Genomic DNA, 22,006 nt, shown 5'->3' on the forward strand with positions numbered 1-22,006 from the left:
AAAATAAAGGACAACGTGGTGGTGGCACAGCCTCAGCCTTTTAGCGGCTTGGAAAAATATCAACGAAGCAGCTGGGCTAACCGCAAGGGAATTTTTTTAGGGGGGAACAGGGTGGAGCAAATATAAAAAGAATGTATTAAAGTTATGGGAGCTAATTATAACTTGTATATGTTTATGCAAGTAGAATATGAGGCAAGAACAGTTTCAGAAGAAGAACTCCAAAATTTGATATGATTTAGACAACTGTTTTTTTTTTTTTTTTTTTTTTTTTTTTTTTTTTTTTCAAAAATTCATTTAAATTCATTTAAATTCATTTTGAAATTCATTTTGAAATTCATTTTGAAATTTATATAAATTTATATACAATTCTATAAAATCATTTAAATTATTTGAATTGAGTTTGTTATTTCAAAAAATTTGATCCTTTGAGGAGTCTTTTCTGTACTATTGTGCTCCGCGGGTCTTGCCCAAGAGGGTCCTTCCTAGTTTATTTTTGAATAATCAACCACGTGAATAGTTTTAGGGCTTTATGTAAATTATTTAATTAGGGTTGTGACCGCTACACTTTTTTGAATTCTGAAAAATACGCAATGCATTTAATTTCTTAGGTAATATTATAATTTTTTTTTTAAAAATTTAAATTTTCTAATTTCTTTTTTGTGCATCTTTTAAAGTTGTTACAAATAACAGATGGCTTTTCTTGCATGTGTAATATTGAGTTTTGTGGGTTGTAACAGTACCATAGTAAAAATAAAAATGCAAAAAAAATAAAGGGTGAAGTTTGTAATAACATATTATGTAACAAGGGTTGGGGTTTAAAAATTTCTTTCTTCACCCACCCACCCTCGCAATGCTGGCTGGCGAAAAGTTTTCCCCCTCCTTTGAGCGCCGGGCTGTTCCCCTTTTTTTCCTTTTTCCCCTTCCTTGTCCACGATACCACGAGTTTCGCAGATATACACATAAAATATATCCAAGATGTAAGCACTATCAGCATCAAAATCACCATTAGCAGCAGTGTTAAACAAGCAATACTACTCGATAGAGACGAATGGTTTTTTTTTTTTTTTAACGACGATAGGAATTAATTGAGATGAAGATTTATTGATTTGATTTGCGACTAAAAGAATATATGAAAATTATATTTCATTTGAATGAAAATTTTTTCTTCTAATCAACTTATACCTTGAACGTTAGACAAACCGGTCTCTACTTTTCCATGTTTAACACTCTCCTGCTTTTGTTTTTTTAGTAACATTATCTAACATATCTTTACAGGACTAAGCGCACCAAGAAAGTCGGCATCACCGGAAAGTACGGTGTTCGTTACGGTTCCTCGCTTCGTCGCCAGTGCAAGAAGCTCGAGATCCAGCAACACGCTCGTTACTCCTGCCCCTTCTGCGGCAAGACTGCCATCAAGCGCAGAGCTACTGGTATCTGGAACTGCGCTGGCTGCAACAAGACTATTGCCGGCGGTGCTTACAACTTGGCCACTGCTGCTGCCACCACTGCCAGAACCACTCTCAAGCGTCTGAGAGATCTTGCTGAGGCTTAAGAAAATTGCAAAAAAATCTGTCGTCTTTTTTTTCCTTGTAATGCCTGTGTATAACTCATGAATCTCAAAAAAAAAAAAAAAAAAAAAACTGCTAGCAAATAACTAAGCTTTGTGTCTTGTTATTTTGCATTTAAACCTGCATATATCTTAATTCCGTAGACGTGCAGCTCTAGCATTCTGCAATTTGGCTCAACTCCTAAAACCCTTTTTATTAGCCTTTTATTTATTTATTTATTTATTTTATTATATTTGTGGGACCCAGACTAAAAAAAAAACTCACAAACATACCATCTCTTTCCATTATTTTATTCCATCCTTTTTGATAATTAAAAAAAAATACTTCTATTCCAAGAATTGCTAATCAAATGACGACGCCTGTTACGACGCCTGGGACGATCATTTGTAGCATTTGTCTGGACCTGTTGGCATCGGCCCAAAGCTCTCCAGCTCTTTCAGATCCTACTACTAGACTCACAACAGTAAACACAACCCACGACATACAAAAGGAGATTGCCTATCTTTCAGGGTGCTGCCATAACTATCATGACCGGTGCATTAGTATATGGGCAAACACCAGTAACAGTGAGTATTAGTTGAAACAACTCATTCAAAAAAAAATCAAAATCTAACTTCATTTAGCCTGCCCCACTTGTCGTGCTAGGTTTGGTGAAATCACAGTGCGAAACGGCTTGGATGGTGACATTGTGCGCACTTATCCTGTAGCTGACAAACGCGCACCGTCTGTCTACTATCCGGAGTCCCGCGACGAAATCTCAGCAGCCCTCCGTGCAACCGATAGCAGAATCTTTAGCGGACTTTTTGGTCTTCATGTTGGCGGTGCGCATCCTTACGTCACTCTACACAGACTGCAGGCCCAACTTCAAAATCATGAAACCGAGCGTCTGGCAATTGCTAGAGGTCAAACCAACTCAGTGACTCCAAGTGCAACGGAATCTAGTCTTCAAAATCATCGTATGACCTCTTCTTTTCAGACTCACTGTCAAATATGTGGTACATCAGAACAGGCGACCGTTATTACAACTTGTCCTGGCTGCCAGTACAGTTTTCATCCCGAGTGCTTGCAAGAGGGTCTAGAAGAGACTGGTGGGACTCCTCGGGCTACCGAAGACTGGTTCATGTGTCCATCGTGCAACATTACTACATTTATCCGTAACCATAGCGCTGGCGGCGTTGTTACCTTGGACGAGATTGTGTTTGCTCGTGGACCTGTTACTGCTACCAATAGTACTGCTACGACAGCGCGGACTCGAGCTTTACGGCCTACTTCTCGGCCAGCAACATCATCAACTACTCAGTTAAGCCTAACTGATTATTATGACACTAATGACGACCTCGATTATGACTTTTCTGACATTTTTGAAGACCTGATTGACTTTGAGGAGTATGATGATGACGAAAATGATAGCCAGGATCTATTTATGCAGACATCGCACCATACTGGAGCGGTGCGTGGCGGGACTCTCCGCCTCACATCTTCCTTTATGCCCACGCGTGGTTCTTGGGCATCCAATAGACCTCTTCGAGAAAGGCCTGTGGCAGGCAGAAGAAGAAACGGTTCCACATTGAATACCAATCGGTCTGAACCAGAACCTGCTGTACTACTTCGTCAACCAACTCATACACCAACGCCACCAGTTGAAGTTCCGCAGCTACCAGAGGAAGAGGTGCTTTCGTGGCGTCTTTTCGAACAAGCTCGAGCCGCTTCGGAGCAAAACACGTCATCGTCATCATCATCGTCATCGTCATCCCCGTCTTTGCTGCCACAGTTGCCTAGCACTAGCACCACCTCTCAGGTTAGTACGTTTCCGACGCCAGGTGTCGGCGCCGGTGATGGTGCTGGCGCAGGGCCCGGCGCCACAGATGTTAATAATAATACTAACACTGCTGTTGCAGATGGCTCTTCCACCGCTTCCTCTTCTGGACGAGATATCCACGGACGAAGAGGCCGAACTGGAGGCCGAGCTGGAAGCTCTTCAAACAACTCGACTGTTTCAGAACGGGCTGTGGGAGTTGGAGGAGAACGAGAACAACAATCAGGAGTCGGAAGGGTTTCTGGATGCTCACATGGACCCACGAGCGTTACAGTTCAGAGTACGCCGCCGTCTGGAGCGTCTGGAACGCGCACAGCAGCGCGCCACACGCAAACGTCTTCTAGTCAAGATCCAAGGGTGGGCAATTCTGGTGCTTCTTCTGGCTCGAGCAGTGACACTCGTAATCGAGTGTGTAAGAAACTAAAACGACCTGGAAGACGGCGGTCAGGCCAGGAAGCCGGGTCTTCTGAACATGCAAGTAGTGAGTCACGTGGTGGTTCAGAGCCTGACCCGCCGTCTACAGCATCAACAGAGTCGAGTAGTAGTAGTGCAGAACCAACGCAGATTCAAATGCTTTTAAACAGTATTCGACAACCTACAACACCATCTGTTATCTTTGCTTCTAACAGTGTGGGTCTTTCGTCTTCTGTCTCAATGACCAATCTTACGACTACTGGGCACTATAGCCGTAGTCCCAGTCCTCCTGCAGCTGCCATTTCTGGGTCGCTGTCTTCGCCTACTACCACGCTGACAAGAGCTATCAAAATAACACCGCCATCCTCTCCACCTTCTCAACAATCAAACGATCTAGTTCTTCGGGACATATCCCCACTTCCACCTTCACTGCCACTCCATTCTTTATCGCGATCATCGTCTTTTAGACCCCAAAGCTCTACTACGGAAGATGTTGAAATGAACGACGACAACCAAGCGGTACCCGTAAACGACGCGTGCGGCTCATCAGCATCAACAAAGACATGCCAACAGCCGCACAGTCACTTTAGCGCTGGAGGAAGCAGTAGCAATAGTAACAACAATAACAGCAGAGGTAACCAACAGAAACATCGCCATCATCATCACGGACAAAGACACAAGCGGGGTGCACCGCCATTAAGTGCAAGAGATAAGACTAGACTACAGGAACTAGTACGAGATGTGTTGCGGCCACTATATCGTGCTGGCAAAGTGACGAAGACAGAATACACTGAGATTAACAAGCGGGTGAGCCGAGCTATGTACCGACGGGTGTTTAGCGACAAGGTAGTAAGTACGCGACACCAGGGGACGCACTCTGAGGACTATGAAAAGATGGAAGTTTTACGAGGTGAAGACGAGGGGGATGATGAAAGTGAAGAAGAAGTGGAAGGGGCTGGAGAGATAGAGAGACAGGGGCAAGGACAAAATGAAAGGCTGCTGGACAAGACGCGGACCAAAACAGCGACAGTTTACGTGCTCAAGTATACGCAAAGAGAGCTTGCACGATGGAAAGAATTGGCTGGCGAGTACGTTGAGCGCGAATGCACAAGACGACGAGAGCCTGGATCAACATCTGCTACTACAAGTGCTACAAGTGGGGCAGTTGCTGTGGCAGGTCCGTCTTCGTTAGGCCTAAGACAACCTCACCGATCGTATGCCTCTGAGTAACTTAGAGTTATGATTATATAGAAGATGAAGAAAAAGGGGGCTACAGTCTATTTGAAGAAATATTCTGTTGTAAATATGGCTGGCCCATATACATTCCATCTTTCTGTGCCATATTTTAATGAAATAATTTTATTTTTTTTATTTTTTTTATTTTTTTTATTTTTTTGGGTACATAGTAGTGTGAAGGTTAGATTCTCAGATTTCTTGACGCAAGAAATCAAAACAAATAATTTGTTTACTGAAATATAATAATGGAAATATGGTAAACAAAAAAAGTATTGGATAGAATTTAGAATATTATTTAGACAAATCTACTCTAGGAAAGGTGCAAGATCATTCTTAAGCGAAGATGGCGACCTTAGGATAAATATACAGTAAATACAGCCAAGATCAGGCAATTAACAAAGAGTATTATTGCATTATTACATCATAGCAGCTCCATTCTTTTGTGTGAAATAAAGGAATCGACAAATATGCTATTCAAATTTATTTATTTTTTTTTTTTTTGCAAATCACATTTTCTGGCTGATTTGTTGTCAAGATGCTGAAGGAGAACCTTGAAGTATTAGACTTTAACTACACTATTAAAGAAGAAGAATATTTTGTACCAAGAAACCTAACAAAGAAACTACTTTATGTAGCCAATGTACTAGGAGCCTTAATAGAGGAAATAAAACCACACCAAAAAATTCTTGAAAAGGAGGCACACACAAATGCTGCATGTTTGTCTGGGGTTTTGTGTCAAAGGATATCTAGCCAGGGAGACTTTTCATTCATTAAAGAATTTATATTGTTTTACATATGCATGAATATCATCGATCAATGCCTCACACGAAATTAAATAAGACAAAATAGCATCTAAAGCAATATACCATTTTCGGAATAAACAAGAAATAGCTCTTATTTTTTATTTTATTTTTTTCCTTTTACCGTAGAAGATTTACAAAATTAAGAAATTCAATAAATATAAATATAAATATAAAGTTAAAATTAAAATTTAATTTCCGTTCTAAAAATGGCATTACAAAATAGTAATATTAGATGTCCCACACATCTTTTCACACAAACATAAACACCGTGAAATTGGTCAATATATGGCAACCCAATTTCTCTCAATACAACGTGTGTGCTGGAAAACATCTCATTCACTGATCTTTTTGTCTTTCCTCCTTCACTTAGTAAACAAAATAAGAAACAAAATAATTACAACTACCGTATATAGTAATAAATATTTACACACAAAAAATGCAAAAATAAAACTGCCTCGAGCCGGATTTGAACCGACGATCTCGTCATTACTAGTGACGCGCCTTACCAACTTGGCCATCGAGGCTTGTAAAAGTTTAAGGGTCAGGTGACTAAGATGCGCCAGGATCTTTTTTTGAGAAAAACAAGCTCAAACAGAGATCAAATTAGTATCATTTTATTATATGTTAGTCAATTGAATCTTTGAAATAAAATTGATTTTTATTTTAAATGTTTAAGGTGAAAAAATCTTAGAAGATGCATACAAAATGCGGGGACACACTAAAGAATGAATCAAAAATATTTCCTATTTGGGAAATTGTCATCACTAAAAAAAAAATCCTAAGTACACAATACTATCCATAGCCATACAGCATTTTTTATTTCTTCTTTCTTTACTTTTTTCAACTTGAACCATCACTTTATTTATTTCATTTAAATAAAAAAAAACTGGCTTGTAAAATCATTAAATACCTATTTTCTTATTGCTTTATTATTTTGAAACAATTATATCAATTTTAAATTTTTTTTTAAAAACATCTAGATTAAAATCTAAATAGCTCCATTTCATCTTATTGCTTGCCACCACAACAGGTTCTTAGTGACAAGTGTTGCTGCAATATCTTTCAATTGAATCAAAAATACGAAATGAACCATTCCTATTCTCTTCTAAGCCCGGAGGGCTTTTGTCTGAGGAAAAGCGCGGCATCAGGAACATACCGTTCAAGTGAAAACGTGGGACTGGAAAATACCATAAATACCCCAGTTTTTTTCAAAACTCACCACCAACTCTCGGAAGAATCTACATCAAATTCAATTACCAGCGAAAGTCGTCCAGGCGCAAGATCTTCTCTTGAAACTCCTGGCTCCTCAGTGGTTATGTTACCACCAGATACCACTTCTTCCACGCAACCCGGAACGGCAATTACAACTGCGACACAGCTACCAGGAGCCAAATTTCATTCAGCAATTTCATTGCACACAAACGAGACTAATTCTTTTGGAGGTGGATCACGACCATCCCTTTCTGCTGCTCGCGGGAGCATGGTCACCCCACCGGCGGTTATTGGGATTAGCGACCATCACCGTGGGCCGTCGATATTGCGACAAAAGTCGCGGTCAATTACAGGTTATGGAAGCGGAGTTTCGTTTAGATCAAGCGCTAAAGCAGGGAACCAGGAAATGTTTCGAAGTGGAGGAAGTATTGGCCGCAACAGTAGCGTTGGAAGTAGAACACGAGCACAGTTGATGATGACTGGGGGGAGCCGAAGAGGCAGCGTATACAGTGGTATGAGCGGGTCTACAAGAAAAAGAAAATTTGCTAGAGAAGAAGGTGCTGATGATGAGGTAGACGCTATAATTGGGCCTGAAGGGAAAGTAATTATGGATTTCTGGAATGCTTCATCAATGCTGATTGAGGAAGCCAATAAACACAATGAAGGGGGTAACAGGAATAACGAAAAACAAAAGCCCCACAGTACCACTGTGCATCTTCAACAGGTACAACAACCGAGTGCAGCTCAACGGATTTTGATGGGCCATGTGGGGAAAAAAAAGTCGAACAGTGACAAGAGTAGTAGGGCAAGTAAACAAAGCCGACAAAGCAAAAGAAGTAACAGCAGCAACAATAAGAATGAGGCTGTTACTAGCGGTCCGCGGAAGAGACTTTCAATTGCAGCAGCTGCCGCTGTTTTTCGGCGGATCGGGGGCCGGGTGCGAACGGCAACGCGATCGTTTCGTAAAAGACGGTGGCATGGACACAGCGGAGGTAACAATCAAAATGAGTTGGTAAAATTGATTGACAATACTGTTTCAGGAAATGTGAGCAGAGGGCCATTGTTGGTGCGAGTTGCGACTGAAAAGTCGCTCAAATCGCTGAAGGATATGGAAGAGGAATACCGAATGCTTATTGCCTTTGCCGAGGAAGGAATTGAGGGTGTTGAGAATTTGCGTCAGCAGCAGCAGCAGCAGCAGCAAGAGGTGTCAAGTATTTCTGCAAGTGTTGAACAGACTGATTTGAAAACAAGTCAAACTGTAGAGAAACAAAGTGCTTCAGCTCCGGCGTTTAATAGTCCACAACTAGACCAAGGCACAATTCGCACCAGGTACCCGACTCCACCACCCAACCGACGGAGCTCGGAGGAGACACCATTTTCTCCATGGAACTTAAGCAGATTACGATCTCAAGATAAAGCCATGCAATCCTCACGCCGTCATAGAGACAACATTTTTAGTCTTTTGTTGTCGGATGAAAACAACTACTTGAACAACTCATATGGCCAACCGATTTCAAAAGAAGAGGAAACTGATGGGTCTGCTAGCACAGGGTTTACTGGAGTCACTGCATTGACTGGACCATTGAATACTGGTGGCTATGAAGGGGAGGTTACGAGTGGACAGCCACGAGCCATGTTGACCAAGCGGCATAGTATCCATGATTTTCCCTCGAGAAATGGAACACGGCAAAGTATAAGACCGTCATCTTGTTTGGAAAAAAACAAGGAGGAAGAAACAAAAAAAGAAGAGGTGACCAAGCCTAGCGGTTCCTTTAAAAAGTCTACTAAAGATCATTTTTTTCTAGCTGATACTGTTCCAGAATCCAAAAAGAAAAAGATGTTGAAAGCTACAGAGAATAATAATTGTGACAATGAAGTAGAAGGCAGTGAAGTTTTTTCTACTACAGACGGTACGAATGGGTCAATTCCTCGAGGGCAACTTAAAGAGACTCAAGAATGGAACGAATGGATTCACAAGCACGGGTTGGACAGGGGTGATCGGCCTACGATTGTTGATGATGTGGATGCAATGAATGCTGCCATGACTGCACAGCGACTTTCAAGTTTTCATGTGGGAAGTTTTGACAGTGATGAGGAGATCAAAAAGAGCATGGAGAGTTTGACAAGAACAATTGCTGCTGATGAAGAAAGAGAGAAAGACAAGGAGAGAAGACAGCAGCGTGATAAACTGGTTTCCATGGGTGTCATTTACGATGGGTATAAGAGTGAGGAAGAAGAAAAGACGGAAGAATCTTTAAGCTTGAAACAAGAGAACAATGAAAAAAGGGAAGAAGCTGGTGAAGTTTCAGAGCTGCCTCAAACCACACCCAAACCAAACTCCAGTCAATCAGAGACATTGATTGCACCACCCAATTCTGCAGAGACTCCCCGAACCGTAAATTCAAATGGTCTTACGCGGCACCGGTCGAGCTCCATTTTGCGAGCTAACACAAGTGCGAATGCCGTAAGTAGTCGTGTGCCTCGGCGACGAGACGAGATTGAAAGTTTCTGGGTGAGCAAACCGCGGCTTCCGTTTGGATGGACAGTTGAGCGGAACATTAAATACCCAAACAGTATAAACTGGCATGAGATTTATTTCCGGTGGTGTTCAAGGTGTAAGGCAAGCGAGCGGGTTGGACAAAATGTATTTTTTAAGGAGATTGTACAGAAATCGCGCGACCTGTATTGTCCTGAGCTGGAGGAATTGGAGATGGGAGATTATGGGGTTGCATCCATGTACTACACGGCGGATGATATCCCACGAACGCTTTGGGGTGACCAGGTGTTATCAGAGCAGTTTGATTTAGCCAAGTGGGTAGTGGACGAGGAAATTGAGCGGCGCGAGTTCCGTCGGGTCAAGCGGGTTGTGATTGCACGCAATATTTTGACGGGTCGCTGGGGGGTTCAGAAACGGTACAAGGGAGTTCCTGAGCCGCACGAAATTAGGGTGCAAGAAGATGGGACTAAAAGGGTAAGGTTTTCTCACCAGTATGAGTTTTCTGGGGCCACACGGACTGCAGAGGTTGGAAATGCCGAGTTGGCAGACAAGTTGCCAACGCCAGTGGCTATTCAAGGATATTATGGAGGAGTTGCATTGCCGAGCGGGTTCCCGCGAACGAATTTAGCATGGGCCACGTATTTGTGCAAGAAAAAAACTCGGCTGACGCGACGGCTAGCGATTTTGCGGATGAACAAGAAGCTGGACAAGTACCGGTTGCGGATACTTGAGCAGCAGTTAGTATTTGAGCAGCCACAGTTGCGGAAACGGCGGGGGAGTTCATCATCACAAGGATCGCTTGGCGGGACCTGTGGGGCAGTTGGCATTGAGCTAGGACGCAAGTTGAATGAAGCACGGCGGTTGGCGTTTGGGTTTGATCTTGAGGGAATTGAAGTAGGATCTGAGGAGGAAAAGAGGTGGATGGAGGAGTATGAAAGGGTTCGGATTCTAAATAAACGAAGTGTGCGCAAGTTTAGTGATGAATATGAGGGGTTCTTGAGGCGGATGATTGAGCACGAACGGCACGAGCGGATACTGATAGAAGAAGCTAGTGCTGTCCGAGAGAGATCTCTGAAGGCTAGTTTGCGATTGCACGAAGGTTTAGGTGCGGATTATGATGATGATGATAATAATAATAATTATAATAATGACGACATTGGATTTAACTCTGTTAAACGTGTTTGGAAGAAACATTTTGATGTTGGTTTCAGACAAGAACAGGGTGAGCTTGCACGGGTTGAGTTGCATAGTAATGGGATGAGTCGTAACAATAGTCGGGCTACGGAGCGGTCGTTATCATTTTTAGGGTACTCTGGGTCGAGTCGCAACATGCGAAGTGCTGAGCAACAGTTTATAGCGATGAGCGCGAAGATCCCGTCGGAGCTTTTGTCTCCACGGCGGCGACCGTCGAGTGCACGAAGATTGGTGAATTTTGTGAGTGGTAGTAATGGTCACTATCAGCAGAATGAGAGTAATGTGAGGAGCATGCTTTTGAATGAAGAAAAAGAAGGAGAAGAAAAAGAAGAAGAAGAAGAAGAAGACAAAGACAAAGAAAAAGACGGAAAAGAAGGGGAAGAAGATGGTGGTACCAATGTTGGAGGAGCACTCAATGGAACAAGAACCAATTCCAAGGGGTTGGGATGTGGTGGGGCCTGCATAGGTGAAGAAGGTGGTGGAGTTACTGACATTGGTACAGCAGCAGCAGGAGCAGCAGCAGCAGCAGCAGCAGCTACTACTACTACTACTACGACTACGGAATCAGGAGTGACGATAAGAACGCCGGCGGCGGCTGTTAGTGCTTCCAGCAGAAGAAGTGGTGGAGTTGATAAACCCGGAATCATCAAGAATAGGGGATCTGCTCGGTTGGATAGTAGCGGGACTATTTGTACGAGTGGCAGTAATGGGAGTCTTACAGGGATTCTTAAGCGACCTGGGAGTTGCAGTGTAAGGTCGATGATAATTGAAGGATCTTCAACAGTAGCAAAACGGTCTGGAGGGTCAGTGATTGGGGTTATTACGGATAACGAAGGTTGGGTTTATGGAAGCCCCGTGGGGAGAATAGAATGAGTGATTTATAAAATGAAAAAAAAAAAAAAGTAGTGTAGCCCAAAGTAGCAATTAACAAAAGATTTAAACTTGTAACTTGAAACTTGAAACTTGAAACTTGGGAATGAATAAACAAGGTATATTTGAATTTTGTCTACGTGTGAAAAAAAAAAAAATCTTTGTATGCAGTTGTTGCCATATATTGCCATATTTAACAATCGATGGTAAACACCCGTCCGGCCGGGATATTTGTCTACAAAAGTAAGCTTCCCTCAGGTCCATTGGATCAACAAATATGTTACTTGATTGACTGGTTTTTCGTTAAAAAGATTTGCTATGATCTGATCAAACTTCATGCCCGGCTCGGGGTTGGTCAAGATGGCTGCACATAGAGTATCTAGTTTTGGGAGTATGCAGAACCAAGAGAGGTTTTAAAGAAGAATATTCTTGAATTAATTACTGGACATGATATATATATATATATATATATATAATTTTATTACAAGTACGGATTAATTAAAAAAAAATTAAATAAATAAATAAAAAATCAAATGACTTGACCTATTGTGGGGAGAAGCAGCCAATTTATGAAGAAATAAAGAGAGAGAGAGAGAGAGAAAGGCAACATAACGCAGCAATGAGCAGCAGTGAGCAGCAGAAGCAGCAGCAAGCAGCCATTTAGCCATTTAGCCAAAAAAAGAATTGGCGTATATATATATATATATATATAGAGGGCTAGGTTCAGAAAGAAAGGCCCATTTTAGGATATAAAAATGGATTTTTGCAATATTTATATTTTTTATTTTATTTTATTTATTTTTTTATCAACAAAAGAATCAATCCCGTTTATTCTCTCTCTCCAGCGGTTTGGCTGGAGATAACGGTTTAGCTGGCCAATCAAGCTGCTCACACTGGCCAATGCAGCCTTTCCGATAGTAAATGGTTATTAATATTAATATTTATTAGTATATTTATTAGTATATTTGTATACAAATAAAATTATACATATATATATATTTATATGATTAATTAATATTGTAAGTATGGAAGGTGTAACTATGGGGACTTTTTAATGAAATGAACAACAAACCAAAGCAACCAGCATAATTCATTTATTACCAAAAGACTTTTTCTAAAGAGATCTTATTGATTTAATAGCTATATATATATATATATATATATATATATTTATTTTATTTATAAAATATTTAGATATAAATACTTTTATATATTAAATCCAATTTCAAAACCTTTTTGAAAATCACCACTACCCTTAAATTTTTTTTCTTAAGAAGATAAAATTGATAAGTCACGTGCATATCTTGCATATAAGCAATGTGTAAGCAATTACGTCACCATTTATTATTTTTAATTTAATTTTTTTTAATTTTTTTTAATTTTTAAATTTTTTTTTGTGCTTATTGCTTATTGCTGACTGCTGCCTTTCTGCCTTGTTAAAATTCTCATCATCAAATGGCCACCACCAAAATTTTTTTCTTAGTTGAAAAAAAAAAAAAAGCCCTGTTGCTAATTTTTTAATCACCACAATAATTATTAAAAAAAAAAAATTATATATAAATATCAACACCCGCTCTATATATTTTTTTTATTTTTATTTTAATAATACTCCTTTTTTTTTTTTTTAAAAAAAAATACACCGTTTAAATCATTTTAAAATCACCAGTTTTCCTTAAAAAAAAGAATTTTTTTTTCTCAATTTCTTCTCCCTTAAATCTATTCAACTTTTGTATGTCTGCCTGTCTTTCTTGCCTGTGACCTGCTGCTGGCAACTACCCGCGCCACTTTCAAACCCCACTCCACTTGTGTGTCTTTGTTGACATTGTTTTTCTTTTCAAAGAAAAACTGATTATTTTAATCCTTTCTTATAATCTGTATCGCCTACATATACTGAATATCATCAAGTATGGTCTCTGCAACCGTTTCACCTGCTTCTCAACAGCAGCAGCAGCAGCAGCAGCAGCAACAACAACAAGCAGAAGATGCCCCTCAGACCTCTTCAGATATACCACCCCACTTATCTTCCAAAATATATCCTCCAACAAGTACTCTAAGCAAATTGGCATCCTCGCTTAAACAACAAAGCGCTGTCATTCTTGGGTCCATGCCTCCTTCTCCAAGTACTCCAACAACACCAAGTACTACTGCTGCTGCTAATGCCGTTCCAAATCCATCGACCTCCTCGGCAACTGGCTCTTCTACGTCCACAATTACTAATGTGGCCATAAATATTACTACTACCGCCGCCGCCACCACTACTACCACTGCCACAGCACCAACCATTCACCTTCCTACTACTACCTCTTTACAAACACCACAACACCAACTACTCCACCAGACTCGCAACTCTTCAATCATCTCCTTTTCCTCAATCAATGAAGTTAGACAACCTTCAATTATTTCAAAACCCCCATCAGAATACTCCCAAACAGCAGCAATTCCAATCGTGACTAGTCAACAATCTGTCTCTTCTGATATCTTTGACTCTGCTCCAACTTCGGCGGCTTCTTCTTACGACGAAAATATTCTCTACATGACTCCATCTCCCACTATTAAACCCCCCTCAGTTGCAATCTCGGGACCTGCTATTAATAACGGAAATAATAATATTTCATCCTCTCTTAATATTTCAAAGTCTAATCTTAATTCAAAAACTGCACCACTATCTGCCAATGGCAACAACAACAGTAACTCTCCCAGCAGATCAAATAGCATAATTAGCTCATCTTCCGTTCTCCCGCATATAATAACTTCAAATCTCAACAAAAATAATAATAATAATAGCTGTGCTATCCTTTCCCCATCTTCTTCAAGCGTTAATCTCTCTACTCTTGACTCCCCCGGATCTAGTACTAACCTGAATCGCTTGACTTCCCCCACATCTCACATTATTGAACAAGATGATGCTTCTTTTGCTGCTCGCAGAAAATCATCCGTTTCATTCACTGAGCCCAAAGCCCATGCTGAACGCGTTCGTTCTATGAACCAGCTTCATCAAAATATTGCCCAACATCTCCATCATCATCATCATCACCACCTCCTGCATAAACCAGGCTCAAAAGTTTCTTTGGTCTCAAATCCAAATAGCGCTAGAAACTCTGTTGTGTTGTCTTCTTCCCCTGTGAGTGGGTCTGAAAATGGCTCCACTCCTGCGTCACAACCAACAACAACAACAACAACAACAACAACACCGGCCAGCACGGCTGCTACTGCTGCTCTTCCTAATACTGCTACTACTGGTGTTACTGCTGCTAGCACACAAACTTCACCGGTTACCCCAACTATTACCGCGCCTAGTACCTCTTCCACTGCTGCTGCTTACTTATCCCCCTCAAAATCCAGCCCAACTACTGGTGCCGTTTCTGATCAACCTTCTATTGTTGCTGCTGCTGCTGCCACCTCCCCCACCACCACTACCACCACCACAACTGCACCATCATCAAAATCGGTATCCGTATCGGCCAATCGTCCTTTGTCTCTTCCTCCTCAGCCTTCCCCTTCTTCTTACGCTGCTTCTGTCGCAAGTTTCCGTAATAATTCAGCCTTCAATAAACAAAAACCCTTACCGGAGCAAGCACCCGACCCCTTGGCTAAATTCCATATTAAGCACTCCGAAACAACAACAAGCCCAATCTCGGCTTCGGTTTCACCAGCTTCCACATCTCCGAACCTGGACCCTATTGGAAATCACCCTTTAGACGACCAACAACATGCACCCTTTAAACCAGTTAACAAGCTTCTCAGCAATATATCAGACTCGTCTTACTGGGAAACAGCTCTCCGACGCGGAAGCCGCATTGCCATGGTTGTCCCCCCGCCTATCTCGTCCTCAAATAACTCCACAACCAGCTTGGCGCGCGCCCACTCTCCCAGCATTTCTGGTCCCGTGCCGCAAGCAAAACCCTTACCACAGACACAACCACAATCTCCCCTTCACTCGCATAACAACGACTCTACTGATATCCCCACCGCTACTTCCTCCACTGCTACATCTCCCATGACTCCGTCTTCTAATTCTACTCTGCCAGGCACCGTTTCAAGTCCTGCACTGCCTAAACAATCCCATTCACATGCTGTGCCTCATGCTGGCGATGACGAAGATGTGGAAAACCATAGAATCCACATTCTTATTGCTGTTACTGGCTCAGTGGCCACTATAAAAATCCCACTTATCATTTCCAAACTTCGCCAGATTTACGGCAAGTACGCCGTGGTTCAGCTTATAGTCACAAGCTCCGCTCAACATTTTGTTAACACAGTTAAACTTCCCCAAGGTATCAAGGTCTGGCATGATAGCGACGAGTGGTCTTCCAGAAGAGGCGCCGGTACAGAGCTCTCTGCTCAGTTACACGTACAGCTCCGACGCTGGGCAGATATTCTGCTGATTGCTCCACTGTCTGCAAATACCCTTGCAAAAATGGCCAACGGTATTTGTGACAATTTGATCACGTCGGTATTTCGTGCTTGGAACCCCAAAACCCCTGTGGTTGTTGCACCCGCCATGAATACGCACATGTACACAAACCCCATGACGAAAAAACACTTGGAGATTCTTCGCCATGATTATCCTTATGTGCACGTCCTGACCCCTGTTGAAAAGGTACTTGTGTGTGGCGATATTGGCATGGGTGGTATGCGTGAGTGGACCGATGTTGTTGATCACTTGGTGCGCCACCTGGGCGGGCCTCCAACTGGAGAAGATGAAGATGAAGATAAGGATGAAGACGAAAACGAAGAGGAAGAAAAGCGTAGGCGCAGTAGTAAGCAAAAGAAGAGACAATCAGTGGATGCAACAAAGACAAACGGTGAAGCTACAAATAACGGCTACCGTGATAGCCTTATCAGCATTAAGTCTAACGGCGGCAGCGGGTCTAACGGGGTTGGACTTGCTGGTGGGTTAGAAAAGTATCCCGGAGCTTCTTCTACAGCTGTTGCTGAGGAGGAAAATGATGATGACGACGATAGCGATAGTGATAGCGATAGTGATAACTACAGTAGTGACGACGACGACGACGACGACGACGACGACGATGAAGATAATGACGATGATACTGCAAATCAGACTGGAGATGATAAGATTCATGTACACCATCATCATCATCATCACCATCACCATCATCACGGCATTGAACTCCCTGGTAAGGGTGACTCGGCCTACTTGGACGTTCCCACAAGCAATCCTCGAATCAAACCTCAGCTCAACCGTTCCAATACCTCTGAGTTATAAATGACCCACAGAGGATTTGCTAAGCTCATGTGGGCAAGATAAAAAAAACTTTATTATGATTTATGCAAAGACATTTTCCCAGACCCAAGATGCTTATCTTTCTTTATAATTTTTTTTTTGTAAAGATTTATTATTTTTGTGTCTCTATCTATTCTTATCTACACAAGGCATAGTAAAAGTTTCTTTCACATTGCATTCTGTACAAAATTTTATTCAAAGGACTTCTCTTTTTTTTTTTTTTACCTGTATATTATATATTTTTATTTACACTTTGAACAAAAATAAATTCAAACTTTGATAACTAGAACAACAGTGGAACAGATCTGTTTATTACCTTTAAGTTTTTTTTTTTGAGATCCGGTGATGTTAAATAGGGGGGGGGTTCCCAATAAATAATCCTGGGTATATATACATTTTACAAAAACAACAATATTGTTTGATTAATCAAATTTATATTTGAATGAAAAAAAAAAAAAAATTATTTTTTGCCAAGATCTAAACGATTTTGTCTGACCGTTTTTTTTTCTCTCCACAATTATTCAAAAAAAAGGATATAAAAATTTCGTTTTTTAAAAAAAAAACGTGCAACCCTGCATTAATCTTGGTTAAAAAAAATGCAGTAATACCCACTTTTCTGGTTGCATTCAATTAATTCTAAGTTTTTTCAAAAAAAAAAAAAAAAAAAAAAAAAAACTTTATTTTATATATTTATATTCTCGGTAAACCAAATTTATTTGAAAATAAAAAAGAATAATTGGTTTTTAGAAGTTTCATTTTTTTAAATATTAAACACTGTGTAAGAGATTAACAGAAAGAAAAGATTTTCAAAAAAAAAAATGTCTATTTGATTAATTATAAAGAAGACCATTAGGACAAAAAAAAATCTTTAATGAATTTCCAAATAAAGAAAGAAAAAGAAGGTCTTGAATGAACTTTTTTTTTTTAGGAAATAAATTTAAAAACAAAGTTATGCATAAAAATTGTAATTTTGTTTTCGTTAATTCGCATTATGATAACCAGTTGCACTTTTCAGTGGTATGCGTGAAAAAAAATAGTTTCTAATTAGATTCTAATCTTTTTTGGGAAGATAAATATTGATTACAACAATCTATTAAATAAAATTTAAAGAAAAAAAATAAATACATTTTGTTTAACTAATTATTAAGTGAGGTTTGTTAATTATATTTATTTTTGATGATATAAAGAAACTGGGGTTATTTTCAAGAGTTTATTTAAATTCCAATCTGCTCATTATATTGCCACATTTATTTTAACTTATTTTTAAATAACTTGTTAATCTCTAATTGATAATATTTATATTTTTTTTACAATTTATTTGCAACACAAAATTCCAGTCAAATTATAATTTGACCAAACTTGTTATAATTATAACAAGTTTTATTTTGCTTTCGAAGATTTTTTTCTTCTTCCTATTATTAATGAAATAGAAATGTAGTAGACTATGAGGACTGATTTGCTACTGAATTGTCCTAGACTAGATATCTTTGATACAATTGAAAAAAAATATAACCATTTAAAATTAATATATATTGAATAAACATTTAGTGGAGTTGAGTTAAAACTTGTAAAATTTGGTATGAATGCACATACAGTTTAATTTTTATTTTTGATGGAAAGTTGATCTACACTGCTTTTAATGTCATTTTTAAAAAGCTGCACTATGATATTAACTGCAGTAACCGATTTTAGAACAGTTGAGCCACAAACAAAATAAAAAGTTATTTCATATTTACTTCAAAATAGCAATAACTTTAAAACACAAAACAAATTTCCAATAGAAATTGACATTCTCTTTTTTTTTTTATTTTTTTTTTTTTGCGTAAATAAATTATGACGTTTTATTTCAATTTAAAGTATTTTATCTTAGAATGTTCAGCACCCATACGAGTGTGATCATTCTAAAGATCGAGACTCTTTGAAAATTTATGAGAACCATAACCAGAAGAAAAAAACAACAACAAATAGACGAATTAAGAATAGCTTTGGGATAAGTTGAGGCTACTTTTGAATGAAAGCAAAAAAAAAAAAGATAAAAAAAGAGGAAAACAAAATAGTTTAAGTCATTCTATGTAGTATTAAATTGACGTTTCTTTTTTTTGTTTTTTTTTATCATAAGACCAGAAATACCTGCAAATTCACGCAAGTTGAGTTCGGATTTTTCTTAAATAGGTACCAGCAAACATTTAGTGTAGCTGATAAAAAAAATAGTGTATAAAAAGAGCTTCATTCAATTTTTCAAAGCTTTTGAAACTAGATGTATATGAAAAAAAAAAAGAATGGCATTTGGTACAATTGCAGCTGAGTATGATAGTTTGATCAAAATATTTTTTTTTTGGCCCAAACTAATATATCAAATATATCAAATAAACATCAGCAAAAACACTGTAGCATAGACTGATGGCATTTATATATTTATAAAAAATCTACAGTTTTCACAAAATATTATATCCATTAATTTGAAAATTAGAAATATTTTAAATTTCATTTTTTTTTCATATTCATATCTATAACATTGATTGTGGCTCACCTCTATTCAGACAGCAATATGGACTTTCAAAGTAAATATTCAACTATGTTTTCTATGAGGACATAAAGCAGCTATTAGTGGCTGAAGAAAACAAGAAATATCCAAAAATAGTGTAATCTCACAATAAAAAAATACAAGACTGAATCGGGGGCATTTGTTAAGAGTAAACAACCAAAAAAAATAAAAATGCTACCAATGAAATTAAATCACAACATTTTTATCAGCTGCATTCAAGCAAGTCGTGATAATATGTTTCCATCTAAATAGTATTTGGTTAAGATGTTTAAAGAACAAAAGAAATTCACGGCTACATATATAAATAAAAAAAAATCCCCATTTTTTTGTCATTATTTTTTTAATTTTTTTTCATTGTTCCTCCTTAAGCTTTTTTTTCTTCAACAAAATGTTGTACGTCTATGGACAATTGCCCCTTCAAACACTTCTCATTGTGATGGATGCCACCTTTTGGCTCCTCACATACTTTCTCATTGAGTTTCTTTCAATCATAAGTAACCCTTGCACACAAGTAGCTTCCATAATCACATCACTTGGAGGGTTTTGGAAGTTTTTTTACTCCGAGGGCTTACGCGCGCGCATGCGCAAAACAAAACTTAATGAATATGAAATTAATCCAACATCACCTGAATCTCCAACACAAGAAAAAACTGTGAACAAAAGTGATTTTGATATTGAGCTCGGAGCCGATGATTTCAAAGTGACCACAACAGAAGAAGGAAACAACAACAATGAAGATAAAAATAACAATAACCATATCAATATTACTAATATCAATAATAACAACAACACTAATAACTTCAACGACAGATTGTTTGAGTTTGAACACGCCAAAAAAACATTTCACTACCCAACGTTGTTGTTGTTTTTTGCTTGTATCATTTGCACTACATATGGGTCCAAGGTGTTAAATTTGATTCTCTCACAAAATGTGGCTCCTTCAGCAGAAAGCTTGTATTTACCCGTAAAAGATGCTGCCAAAAAGGAACTAAACTTGACTACAGATACTTCAACATTGATTCCAGATGATTTTGACATCAACAGCCGCTGGTCTAGTGATACAATTTTATACAATATTAATGTGGACTATCATGAAGTGGATGAATTTGAAAACAAAATGGAAAGAGTTCAATTTAATGACACAGGATTTGCAGATTCATTTCTCCTTATGGGTGGTCTTTTATTTTCGTTTGAAGTAGAACCTGGATCTCATTTATCTTGTGGCTCAAGTGATAAGTGGACTGAAACAGTCATGAAAAAAGGATCAGAAGTCAACCAGCTTAATCTTCCAGCAGTCCCCCTTTTCCCACAAGCATGGTGTTTGAATAGTACAGTCAATGACAGCTCATTGAACATTGACTTTTTGGATTTAAAGCTTGATTCGGATCGCATGAGTTCACCAGGGGACAATGTCACACTTTTTGGTGTTGACAGGAAAAACAAGCAGATCTACGCAAACACAATTGTGTATGAGTCTTCCAATTTCTCCCAAAGCTATTTATATGATGTTCTCGATACATATAACGATATCCCCATTGATTATCTTTCTAGTTTGTTTGATCATCTTGGCTGTGATATATCGTTGGACAACTATAACGTCATGTTCAACTCAGATAACAACCAAACCAGCTATGATGTCACATCAAATATCACCGATGGATTAGCAACTTTTATAAACACATGGTTCAGCACCGATGTCAGTTTCACACTTGGATTTACTCTCAAAGACAACTCAACTATTCACTCTGTTAATGGTACATTATATAACCGAGTTATCATGGCATATTTTGCACACGATAAACAGTTGACGGTGACACAGGCATTTTATCGTGGCCGTCTACTCCGTTATGACATTCATGATACAAATGATGACAATTTCATAAGTCAATGGAACAGTTCAATGTCGGATCCAATATATTACGCTGATGTTCAAATTTTGCCACTTGCTGTTAATATCAAAGTCAGTCCGTTTGTATTTGGGGTGATTGATAAAGTTTTTGGGCTCAACACTGTTGGATATTCTAGTGTTGGGTTTTATTTTGCGGGAAGACTTCGGTACAATGTGACATCGATTGTTTGTTCTATTCTTGCAGTTTTTGGTCTTTCCATGTTTTTGTTTATTCTTTGCAAAATCATTTTGTATAAGTTTCCTCAGGGTATTCCGTCGTATTATAGTCTTTTACATCAGTATCATGAGAGACAAACAAAAGTTCAACGGCCATATGATGCCGAAGTAGAACGCAGATCGTTATTTTCAATCATTGATAAAGCATATGAAGGAGTTGGTTATGATGTTGATTTGCAGCGAAATAGGCTGGGTGTTCTTGATGAGGCTACGTTGAAAGCTGGTGTGAAACGTGAAGGAATTATAAGAAGGCGCTTGTTTTAGGTATATACAAAGAATTTATTGACATTTAATAAAAAGAAGATTTATTCAATAACCAAAATTTCCATTTTTGATAAAAGTTAAAACACGCCTAATATTATAAACAACCCAAGGATCTTCTACCTTTTATCCAACTTTTTTGACGATTTTTAAATAAAATCTTTGAGCCACTACTTAAGGCTGGAACATGATCAGTAGAAAAAACACTTCGATCGCGTTG

At 38.9% G+C, this 22,006-nt stretch overlaps 5 protein-coding genes across 5 annotated transcripts; all 5 read left to right on the top strand.

The window, feature by feature from the left end:
• Positions 1 to 850: 850 nt before the first annotated feature.
• Positions 851 to 1,552, top strand: SAPINGB_P002339 (60S ribosomal eL43 domain-containing protein; the record flags this gene model as incomplete). Its single annotated transcript, XM_031997058.1, has 2 exons — positions 851 to 867; positions 1,276 to 1,552. The coding sequence occupies 2 exons, from the start codon at positions 851 to 853 to the stop codon at positions 1,550 to 1,552; spliced, it is 294 nt and encodes a 97-aa protein (XP_031852949.1).
• A 365-nt stretch (positions 1,553 to 1,917) lies between these two features.
• Positions 1,918 to 5,028, top strand: SAPINGB_P002340 (uncharacterized protein; the record flags this gene model as incomplete). Its single annotated transcript, XM_031997059.1, has 2 exons — positions 1,918 to 2,134; positions 2,192 to 5,028. The coding sequence occupies 2 exons, from the start codon at positions 1,918 to 1,920 to the stop codon at positions 5,026 to 5,028; spliced, it is 3,054 nt and encodes a 1,017-aa protein (XP_031852950.1).
• Positions 5,029 to 6,921: 1,893 nt separating this feature from the next.
• On the top strand, positions 6,922 to 11,613 carry SAPINGB_P002341 (uncharacterized protein; the record flags this gene model as incomplete). Its single annotated transcript, XM_031997060.1, has 1 exon — positions 6,922 to 11,613. The coding sequence occupies one exon, from the start codon at positions 6,922 to 6,924 to the stop codon at positions 11,611 to 11,613; it is 4,692 nt and encodes a 1,563-aa protein (XP_031852951.1).
• A 1,903-nt stretch (positions 11,614 to 13,516) lies between these two features.
• SAPINGB_P002342 (uncharacterized protein) lies at positions 13,517 to 16,837 on the top strand (the record flags this gene model as incomplete). The annotated part of the gene is made up of 1 exon (XM_031997061.1): positions 13,517 to 16,837. One exon carries the CDS (start codon positions 13,517 to 13,519, stop codon positions 16,835 to 16,837), a length of 3,321 nt encoding a protein of 1,106 aa, XP_031852952.1.
• A 2,951-nt stretch (positions 16,838 to 19,788) lies between these two features.
• On the top strand, positions 19,789 to 21,789 carry SAPINGB_P002343 (uncharacterized protein; the record flags this gene model as incomplete). Its single annotated transcript, XM_031997062.1, has 1 exon — positions 19,789 to 21,789. One exon carries the CDS (start codon positions 19,789 to 19,791, stop codon positions 21,787 to 21,789), a length of 2,001 nt encoding a protein of 666 aa, XP_031852953.1.
• Positions 21,790 to 22,006: the final 217 nt, after the last annotated feature.

Source organism: Magnusiomyces paraingens, assembly GCF_902498895.1.
Source record: "Magnusiomyces paraingens strain CBS 517.90 genome assembly, contig: contig2, whole genome shotgun sequence".
Classification (NCBI taxonomy): Eukaryota; Fungi; Ascomycota; class Dipodascomycetes; order Dipodascales; family Dipodascaceae; genus Magnusiomyces; species Magnusiomyces paraingens.